General features: G+C 47.3%; 1 protein-coding gene across 3 annotated transcripts; it reads left to right on the top strand.

The window, feature by feature from the left end:
* The first annotated feature begins 24 nt into the window (after window positions 1-24).
* On the top strand, window positions 25-10,641 carry KCTD10 (potassium channel tetramerization domain containing 10). 3 transcript variants are annotated; one of them, XM_056326424.1, is made up of 7 exons: window positions 25-154; window positions 1,784-1,997; window positions 6,494-6,663; window positions 7,495-7,581; window positions 8,274-8,326; window positions 9,048-9,243; window positions 9,835-10,641. In XM_056326424.1, exons 1-7 carry the CDS (start codon window positions 152-154, stop codon window positions 10,051-10,053), a joined length of 942 nt encoding a protein of 313 aa, XP_056182399.1. In that variant the 5' UTR covers window positions 25-151; the 3' UTR covers window positions 10,054-10,641. The 3 variants fall into 3 exon arrangements, with proteins under 3 accessions (XP_056182399.1, XP_056182398.1, XP_056182400.1); XM_056326423.1 differs by having other exon boundaries at window positions 7,492-7,581; XM_056326425.1 differs by lacking the exon at window positions 25-154 and adding an exon at window positions 1,085-1,238 and having other exon boundaries at window positions 7,492-7,581.

Here is a 10,641-nt window from a genome sequence, read left to right as displayed (position 1 = left end):
GCGCTGGGCCCGGCCCGGGGAGGCCGAGCGGGACAGCGGAAGGGTTTGGCAGCGCACCCGGGCGGGGGCGGAAGTGACGCCAGCGGGACGGAAGTTCCCCCCGCCCCGGCGCTCCCGCTCGCTTGGTCCGTGGGGCTGCGCGGCACCGTTCATGGTGAGGGGGGGCCGGGGCGCTGGGGGCGGCTGGGGGGGGCCTGGCCCGTGGGGCTGGGGGGTCTGAGGGAGGCTGTGGGTAGCGGGGGCCTCGGGTGGGGGCCTTCGCGGGGAGCGGCGCGGGAGGGGGCGCCGGCCTTGTGCGGGGTGAGGTGAGGGAGGAGGTGGGGATGCGGCCCTCGGCGCGGGGTGCACGGGGAGGGGGGCCGGGGCGGGCTTTGGGGGCGTTCGGTCCCCGGAGGCGAGGTACTGGGAAGGGGGCGGAGGTTGCGGGGTGTGGGGGTGGTCCAGCCCCCAGGGTGGGGTGCTGAGGGAGCGGGGGGCAGGCACAGGGCTCCTGGGAGGGATTAGGCTCCCAGAAGTCGGGGTGCCAACGGTCTGGTTCTGATGTGGGGATGGTCTGGTCCTTAGCCAGAGGCCGGCATGTTGTGGAGAGGGCAGGTCAGGGGGGCTCGGGGTGCAGCCCCGGGGGGTGCCTTGGGGGTGGCAGGGTGCGGCCTGGTGCGCCGGGTCATACTGCAGGGCAGGACCCTGCTCTGGGACCCCGGGCTGGGCTCCGGGCCTGGCGGTGGGGTGTTTGGCTGCTGGAGGGATCCAGAGTGTGGAGCTGAGGCTGAGACTGGTGCCTTTGCCCTCCGGAGAGCCCAGGGCCGGCTCCGTGGCAGAGGGCATGGTCCTCTGTGGCCATCTCTGCCTGATCCGCTGCCTCACCTTCTGAAACACAATGTGGACACGTAACTACAGCTCTGTTCAGATTTGCCATATGATAGTTCTGCTTTTCATGACAAGTGGAGCAAAAATCATTCAGTACAGGAGTTGGCCAGCATTGTCTGGAAGTTGTAGGACTTGGGTCTGCCTGGATGGCAGAGCGATAATCATCCCGTCCTGTCACGTTTTGAGGCAAAACAGTTAACTGCAGAGATGCAGCTTGATTAAGGATTTGTTAGCTGCTCTCAGAGCATTTGCGGTGCTAAGCTTATATGTTCCTGTTACAGCGTGTGACCTTGTTAGCTGACTAATTAGGAGTTAGCTGACCAAATAGGAGTACGACTGGAGTCCACTTTGTCTGGGGACTGCGAGCAGAGGTAGTAGGGAATGTTAGACATTGGGGTTTGGTGTGCTGAGAAATGTGGGAGGGCAGGGAAGAGAGTGGGAAGTTTGTGTGTGCTCTCTGTAGAGCCTCATATGCTTTAAGGAAAAAAAAAAAAGCCTTAAGAAAATCTGTGGATAGTCTTCATTTTAACACGCAGGAATCATCTGCTCAAGCTCTGCGTATTGGGAATTGCCCAATTGCATACCAGATTACTGATGAAGTAAGAGCTTAAGCTTTAGAAGTTGTGAAAGAAATGAATGCAGTTTTGGTGGGAAAGTATTGGGTTTTGCAGTGTAAAAATACTGCTCAGCATTCACAGGGTTCTTTGCTGGTCTGGGTAGTTTATGTCACTGACAGAAAGAAGACACACTTAAACATCTAAAAGATTTGAGAACTTTACAAAGAGGCACAGAGGAGCCAAGGCTGGTAATGCCCAGCACATCTATGACTACTTCTGTGTAAAATAACCAATGGTAACACGAAGTGGGGTGTCATGCAGTGGAACTGCAAGTCTAACTGGTAATTCCTTGCTTGCAGGAAGAGATGTCGGGAGAAAGTGTGGTGAGCTCAGCAGTGCCGGCGGCTGCAACTCGCACAACCTCCTTCAAAGGGACGAGTCCGAGCTCCAAGTATGTCAAGCTGAACATCGGCGGTGCTCTCTACTACACCACCATGCAGACCCTGACCAAGCAGGACACCATGCTCAAGGCCATGTTCAGCGGCCGAATGGAAGTCCTCACGGATAGTGAAGGTAAGGGGCTGTTCCCCATGTCCCTTGCACTGGCTTCCTTTTCAGTGGAAATAGGGCAGAAGGGCTTGGAGAAAAATGTTAGAGAGCAGAGAGTGGCACCTGTATATATTTCTACATCTTATTAGTGTTAAAACTCATAGCTTGTACAGCTGAGAAAAGATGTGGAACAGAAGGCACATATGACTTCAACAGTTGAGTAAACAACAAAAAGGACAGTAAGGACTCCTAAGGCTTCCCATCCAGATAGCATGGGGGATCTTTTTCTTTTGAAATAGTAACACTAAAGCTCTAGAGCATATGGAAAATGGTCGGGCTAGTGATTGAGAAACTATGAGTCAGGACTTGCGCATTTACTTTGAAACTCAGAAGTCAGTTCCCTCATCTTGTTTTCTTACTTTAAGTATAAAATTTGCCCTGAACATAGGGGAAGGGTTTATGAGGTAAAAGCTGATATTTTGAAATGAAACTCTTTTCTTGTAAGAATGTTGATTGTTAGCTTCACTAAAACAGAACCAGTTGCAAAAATTTCAGAAAGTTTGCTATAGTATTACAATAAAAGGAGAGAATGAGTAAATAGGTCTCTCCACATTATTTAAAAATGTGTCTGGAAAGAAGGAATGTGCATTATGTCAAACTACAGTCTTCTAAAGGAGCAGCTCAAATACTTCCCTACCAGATACGTTGATTTTATCTTCTGCTGACATTCTATAAAACATTGTGATTAAATTAATAACATAGCTAAAAGGTGTCTGTGGTAACTACAGCTGGTAGCATAGTTTTGTATCGGCGCTCTCATTTGTGGGAGTGTCACTGAGTTTAATTGGAAGCACAGTTTTCTATATGCACTGACGTTTTGCCCATAACTATTTTATGGACTTGGGTATCCTGTCTTTAACAAGAGCTATTGCATCGCTGAGCCTAGAGGTACAAAACACCTTTTTTGGGACTGGTTAATTATTTTAAAATTTCCTTTGAACTTGCTGAAAGCATAGGAAATGTTGTATGTGGTTAGATGACTTGGACCTAGTTTTGAGTGCTTTAGAATACTCCGTGTTTAGAGGTCATGTGGAACAAGTGATGAATTTAGTAGGGCTTTTGTGGTAAGCTTTCTTGAGATAGGAGGAGGTGGATCTGGAAGAAAAAAATGTAACAAACACAACTTAATGATCTGAATATTCCTCTTTTAGCTACAAGTCCTTATATTTAAGCTGGAAAAGAAAGAGCTGCATTGTTCCAGGTGTTATACCATGCCTTTTTAAAGTTTCAGCTGCTGGAAAGCAGTAACATTGGCACTTTGGTTTGTGGGCTCCCTCGCAGGCATCTCTGCAGGTTGCATAAAAAAGCCAGCCTGTGGGTAAAATTGCAAAAACCCCCAAAACCATCAAATGGGAATCGGCACCCTTACTGGGAAGACTGGAGGGGTGTTCTGGTGGAAAGGTTTTGAACCAGTTCATTGACCTCTCCCCTTAACTTCAGGCGACTCCAGAAGTATCCTTCTGTCTCGCCCTAAAGCTGCTGTGTGTTTCACAATCGGAAATTCCAGATTAATTTTGGAAGCCCACCCTGGTGTGGTCTCGGGGCTTCCTCCGGGCATCCTGGGCAGGTACCGCAGCAGGGCTGGTATATCGCGTTCCTAAGGCTGAATCCATGTCAGCGCAGGTACGTTTTGCTGGAGAGCAGCTGGCAATATTACAGCAAATACAAGGCTAACTGGAGTTTAATCTGCTAAAATATCATGCTTGAGACATAAAATCACTAGTTTATTTTGCTGTGAATCCCACAGTGTCTGTGTGGGATTGTTCCGTTTAGCTGGTTTGTGTTTTAATAGGAATTCGATACTTCCTGTATGTTGTAACTGAGACACTCCCATTGCAGTAGTTCTTGCTTTATCTCCCCTTGCCTGGTGTGATGCTGGAAACTAGGACAATAGCATTATAGCTGTTAAAGGAAACTCTTTTTATCTGAAATTCTTCAAAATACTGCTAACTGGTCACACCCAAAATCTGGCACAAAACAAAGTGTTTCTTAGGAAAAGCCGCCAGACTTGAAGAGAAATTGGAAGGAGTAAAGTTTTTAAACAGTCTGTGGAATGTGTCACATGGGGTCCTCCTCTTTGTTTAGATGCATTCTTCTGACCCCAGCACCGGTCTCCCCAGCTCTTTCTCAAAGCTTAACAATTACGACATGCTGCTAGTTGGGCCGCAGGAGAACAGACTGGATGGAGTTCTCTGGTGGTGGGTGGCAGATGATTATTTTCAGCTTAGAGATTGTTCATGAACTGTAGCAAATCAGCATGTTTTGAAAGTGTTATTTTTATGTTAATGAGGAGATAGAAGGATGTGAGTTTTCCAGGTGCATCTGTTTCCAATTTTCTTTTCTGCAGTCTTTTCTGATATTTTTTTTTTCACCCCCTCACTCCCCACTGCTGTTAACCAGTTGATGGGGATGCATGTTTTTCATTCAGCTGCTAGTAAGACTGTTGAGCATCAGGCACTCTTCAGTGTCAGGCTACTGTTTCATCTGTCAAAGCTTGGTCAGAAAATGTAGTCTGCTTTAGTTTTGAGTGTTTGCGTGCTGTCCCTGAGATTTCTTGTAAAACAAAAGATTAGTTTCCTAGAAGTCAAATGTGTGTACATGCAGTTCCTGGGTTAGGTATTCCTGTCTCAGTAAATGGACCACGGGACATCTTTGTAACACTGCAATTAAAAAATAGCTTGAAAAGTCTATAGCTGGAACTCACTTCATAGGCTCTGCGCAGCCGTGACTGAGTGGCAGCAGGGTCGCTTTCCTGTGAGTCATCTCACTTTGGCTGTACACTTGGCTGCTTGGTTAAAACAGGAGGTTTTTTGAAAGCTGTTTTAGCAGTCACTTGTATTTTGCAATGCTGCTTGAAATATTTTCTCATCCCTCCCTTCCATGTGAAAACGAGCAATTCTGCTTTGGTTTTGCCATCTGTAAACAGAAAGTTGCAGCAGATTTTTACAGCCTACAGAGGGAATCACAGCAGCCATAATAACAAAGAAGTTTGGGGATCATAATTCTGCTCTCAGCCTGCCCTTTACTGCCTTACATCTTGGTGTAGTCTAGTAAACTCTGTCAAAGGCTGCATTTGTGGAATATGGATGTCCTTGGTTATTACAGTGTCTTGTGCTCCCTCTTCTCTTGAAAATGGGAGATCTTGCTTTACATACCTCTGCATTGACAAATGGGCTGTTTTCCGCTCTGGGTGGATAGGTATACTGTATTCATTAGCTTGGGTCAGGTCTTTCGTTCTTTGATTTCTCTGTCTCTAGTGCTCCTGCCTCCAGCTTTCTAGTTTGTTATTACACTCTGTAAAATTACAATTGCGAGCACATGTTGTGTTTCATGTAGACAGGAGGGTAATGAGAGAGATAGAAAGCCTGTAGTGAACTGCTGGAGAGTGTCTCAGTTTTCCACGGAACAGCATGAAAGGGCTGTGTTCACTTTCCAAATTAAACCAAATGTTCAGACTTTAGTAGTAATTCCATTCATGCAGAACATACAGGGTCTGCTTTAACCTACTTTCCTTATTTGTCCAAAATATGACTCCTTCCCCACAAGCGTTTCCTTGCTGCATTCCTGAGCTGCAGCCTGTAAGAGTGGCCATCTGTTCATTTATGGAAACTCAAACCTCAGCATCGCTAGCATTTCTCAGGGTCCAGCCTGATTTCAGGCAACAGACTGGCAGCAAGAGGTGAAGCGTGGATCCTTTCATCGCCAGCTAACTGGAAAGCATTTTGGTTTTAGCTCTGTTTTCTTTTCTTCACACCGTTGTCAGTACATAGTCGTTGCTGGTGAGCTCCAGGGCAGGGGGCTGTACATTACTTTCTGCTTACGCATGCTGTTGCTTCATGCCTTTCAGCAGTTTAAGACATTATGCGAGTAACCACTTTGTTCTACCACATTAATGCACTTTGGGAATATACGGACTGAAACGGTGTTTGCCATGACACTGCCAAGTCTGTGCTGCCTTTCTCTTGCTGTGACCTTTTTGCACAATTGCTGGATCACATTGGTCCCCACATTGTGTTCAAGTACAGCAACCTTGAGATGTTCAAGTCTGGTTGGCTTTAGTAAACTGGCTGTAAGAAACAGCTACAGGTGTATGTAACAGGGCCCTAAGACAGAAGGCAAGAAAATAACTTATCAGGACACAGAGTAGAGGGAGAACCGAGCTGGCTGGCTTGAGAATGACAAGTAGTCATTCCTCTGTTGCAGTTAATCATTTGTCAGTAACTGGGGAGCTGTGAGAAACAAGTGAGCTTCCTGCCGTACTCCCTTATACTCTGCGCTTGAAACATAGGAGGTGATAAATTCCCTGTGCTTTCTGCTGCTCTGCTCACCAGCTCAAGCAAGGAACTGGAGTTCGTCTCTCTTAGCAGGAACCTGCTTGGTACCACAGTCCCAGGGTGGTGTCAAGGCCTTTTCCACATTTGCCTCTGCTTCTTCTGTACTCTGGTCTTCCCTGTCCCTAGGTTGGATCCTGATTGACCGCTGTGGAAAACATTTTGGGACAATACTGAACTACCTGCGTGATGGGGCTGTGCCGCTCCCCGAGAGCCGCAGGGAGATAGAAGAGCTGTTGGCTGAAGCAAAGTACTACCTTGTCCAGGGGCTGGTGGACGAGTGCCAGGCAGCCTTGCAGGTAGGTCACAGTGCTAAGGAGCAGTCAGGTTAATTACTCTGGCTGCAATGACAGGTCAAGAAGAGGCGCGACTGTTGTGGGTGGGAAGCAGCATCTGGGCAGAGCAAGATTTTCTGATGGTCTCCACTTGGTGCCTTTTTGAGGCTGGGATGGAATTGAAATACTTGCTGTCATTGATCTGGAGTCTGGTCACAGCCAGGAAAACATGCTGAGTCGTTCTCAACATTTAGTGCTACCTTGTTACAGTGAGGGATAAACAGTTGCTTGGTTTCCCTCTGCTGACTCCTGGGAGTGCGCAAGGAGCTGCAACCTGGCTGCTCTGCACTTTCTTCACTTTCATCAGGGTCTTACGTGGTGAAATAGTATGTCATCAGTGTGAGCTCTGAGACAGAAGTTAGTTCTTCCCACATCAACCAAAATGGGGTAGGTCCTTTTGCCAGACCAGAGCAGCTTCTTGTATCCACAGGTTGCTGGGAGTCCAGTTTTGTTCTTCATTTTCCTCTGAGGTGCTCATCTTAGGTTTGAAGCCACTGTTACTGGTGTCCTGTCTGGAGTGAAGCCACATTCCAGATCCTGCCATTTAGATAGGTACCTAACATTCAGTCCCTGTGTTTGCAGAGTGGTAGAGAGCAGAAATGAACATCTCAGGTGGTCCCAGAGGAATGCTGCCTGGTACCTGGAGTGCCAGCCTGGTTCAGAGCATGGAGCAGTAATGGCCACTCAGTGCACACTGAACTCTTCAGCATAGATTACGCAGGATCTTCCCAGTTGCTGTGAGTGTGCCCTAAGGTCTACTTACATTCAGCTGCTGTTTGATTCTTGTTTCAGCAGAACAAAGATGCATATGAACCGTTCTGCAAGGTACCAGTCATCACATCTTCCAAAGAAGAGCAAAAACTTATAGCCACTTCTAACAAGGTAACAGAGGCCGGGCTGTGACGTGGCTTGGGCGGGTGCTGGCCTGCTGCCCAGGGCTTGCATGGGACCTTGACCAAGTATTAATGGTCTTTAGCTTTCAGCGATGGGCTTACCATGAAATACATGCCCTGCAACTGGTGAGCTACAAAGCAGTGTAAATCTACAGCAGACTAAACATTTCTTCCGAATTAAAAGCCAGTTGTTGCTCAGGCTGGGCCTGGCCGTGTATTTCTCCATGTAAGGTTTTCAAATAGAGGGTGTAGGCAGCAGCAGGCTGATAGAGCAGATCCTCAGGGCTGTTAGATCTTCCATGTATTTTGTTCACTCTGATTATTAATGACAGATGCTTTCTTTAGCTAATCAGTGAGTCCTGCTTCTGGAAGCTTGCTTGCTGTGACAGGTAGAGGGGAGAATGCTGGTAATAATGATTAGTCCTGGCAAAAAGGCAGGGGGTGGGTGAGAATAGATGATGATCTAGTCACAGGCAGGGTCAGAGGAGATTGCAGCCCCATTGCTAACCCATGCACCACAGTTTTGTAGCAACAACAGACAGAAACAACAAAATCCTGCTAGGCTTGGGCCTGGTGGTGTCGTGTCATGTTGCAGTTTCTCTGCTGTGGTGTCTTGGACTGAGCTGAGATTCCAGCCCTTACTATACTTCCTGTAACTGATACGCGGTTTGTTTTTTACAGCCAGCAGTGAAGCTGCTATATAACAGAAGCAACAACAAATATTCCTACACTAGGTAAGTGACTTCAGCTGGAGTTCTTTGAAGCTTTTTCATAGCCTAAAATCCATGGTAAGAATTTGCTTTTTCTTTGCTCAGAATCAGTGACAGATTGGTGTTGGCATGTACTCAGTTTTTTTCCCAATTAATTTCAAACTTTAGTCAGAAAGCCTACTGTCATCAATGGAGGGCTAAGCATGTGCTATTTCTGTGCCAGAGGAGTTCCTGTAATACTGAAGTGCAGCTGGCAGAGGCTCCTGGCCAACTGCTAGCTTTCATTCCCTATGGGCTAGGGCACATCAGTTGAAGATAGGAAGCCTTCCTTGGTGCAGTGTTCTCAATAAGTGGTCTGGGACCTTGTCCTCCCTTCCTTATGTCTATGTATATGTTTCATGACATAATGCTATTTCCATCCAGCTGGTGCTGAGCTTGACCTTAGGAATGGTTTTATTTGGGTGATAGCATTTTGTACACAAATGCAATGGCCTTGGACAGTATTATTCACAATACTGTTGATGTATTACTGCTTCTTCAGCAGCAGGTTTTCCTCCTTGTACTAGTCAAATGAATTATCCACTGCAGACCTGGATAACAACCGTAAACACTGCTTTGGTAGAGACACAGTAAGTCAAAGGAAGCTGCACGTATGGGTCTGTAAATACTCAGTGCCTGAACCCCCCTTCTGCTGTGTGTGCTGTCTTAATTACCCTAATGTGACTGCTGCCTCCATCTCTCACAGCAACTCTGACGACAACATGCTGAAGAACATTGAGCTATTTGATAAGCTTTCCTTGAGGTTTAATGGGAGAGTGCTCTTTATAAAAGATGTGATTGGAGATGAGATCTGCTGCTGGTCTTTTTACGGGCAGGGGCGGAAGATTGCCGAAGTCTGTTGCACTTCCATTGTTTACGCTACTGAGAAAAAACAGACAAAGGTAGGAGTAAACCCCTGAATGCTTCCAGCAACAGGCCCAGCTGCTGGCAGACCGGCATCCTGACATCTGTTCCGTTTTGAACACTTCTTTCATTGTTTAGCATCTCTGTGGAATAATCAATGCCATTCAAAGTGGGGCTCATCCTGTGGGTTCGTTAGGGCGGGGGCTGCTTGGCTGTGGCACTTAACATAGGGCAATTGTGGTATTTCATAATGCAAGTTCAGTCCAATTCTTTATCTTTAGACAAACTTGTGCCTTTAACAGCGTTTGGTTTACATCCCTGTGTAAAGACAGATCTTGGTGAGCAGTGGGGTGCCTTCCCTGTGCCACCTTTCCTTCTCCAGGAGAAATCTGAGCCTGCCCTGTGGGCAGGCCAGCTCAGAAAAAAAAAGCCACCCTGGTTGCTGGGTCTCAAAAGCGGAAAGCAAATAATAGAGCAGAAACGATTGTGCTATAAAGGATTTTTATGGCTAGAGTGCAATTAAAAAAATTTAAAAATTGGAAAGGTATCAAGAATTAAAAATGAGGTAACCTGGTGCCTGCAGTGACTGGCAGTAGGCAAGAGTGACCTTCTCTTTCTTGGGTGGGCAGGTGGAGTTCCCAGAAGCCCGCATTTACGAGGAGACACTGAACATTCTGCTGTACGAGTCCCAGGATGGGAGAGGACCTGACAACGCACTCTTGGAAGCCACAGGAGGGGCAGCTGGCCGCTCCCATCACTTAGATGAAGATGAGGAGCGAGAGCGCATCGAACGTGTGCGGAGAATTCATATTAAACGTCCAGATGACAGGGCCCATCTGCATCAGTGAGCCGAGCGACAGCCGCAGAGTCACAGCTCTGCTTGGAAGGTGCTGCCCTTCGTCTGACCCATTACCTGCAGCAGAGGACCAGGCGGTTTAACTTCTGTTCAGCAAAGTCTGTAAATTACGTTTTGTAACAAACTAGATTATTTGGGGTATTTAAATGCAGTAGTTCTAGGACAAGAATAAATAAGGTTACTGGGCATATGATAGATAATGTAAGGACCTATTGAGCATCTGGAGAAATGCCCTGAATTTTTAGCACTCTCGTTTTTGGTATTTTGTGGCTAGGGAGGAAGAGGGCTGGCTTCCTTTGGCTTTAGTAATTATCCTGCACTTTAAAAACAAAACAAAAAACAAACAAACAAAAAGGTCAGTCAGCCATATACCTTCCCTCCGGGCACTCCTTGACCCTGACTCCTCCTAGGCGTTCAGGCGTGGGAGAAATGCGTTGATCTAACCACACCAGCGCTATGCAGAGCTGCCTTTCTCCCAGGCCTGTAGGTGGTAGAGTTGGTAGCTCAGGGTTGCCTTGGTGTGACTCCTGGAAGGACAAATGACACATGCTGACTGGATTCCTGTAGTGCTGGGAGGCAG

The sequence above is a fragment of the Falco biarmicus genome, chromosome 1, assembly GCF_023638135.1.
Source record: "Falco biarmicus isolate bFalBia1 chromosome 1, bFalBia1.pri, whole genome shotgun sequence".
In the NCBI taxonomy this organism is placed as follows: domain Eukaryota; kingdom Metazoa; phylum Chordata; class Aves; order Falconiformes; family Falconidae; genus Falco; species Falco biarmicus.
Note: the sequence above shows the minus strand (reverse complement) of the source record. Positions and strands in the feature narration are given on the sequence as shown.

Excerpts from the sequence above, each read along its gene's own strand:
- KCTD10 (XM_056326423.1), top strand. Across the intron at positions 8,327-9,047 it reads AACAAATATTCCTACACTAG|CAACTCTGACGACAACATGC; the intron begins GTAAGTGACTTC and ends CATCTCTCACAG. Across the intron at positions 9,244-9,834 it reads CTGAGAAAAAACAGACAAAG|GTGGAGTTCCCAGAAGCCCG; the intron begins GTAGGAGTAAAC and ends TTGGGTGGGCAG.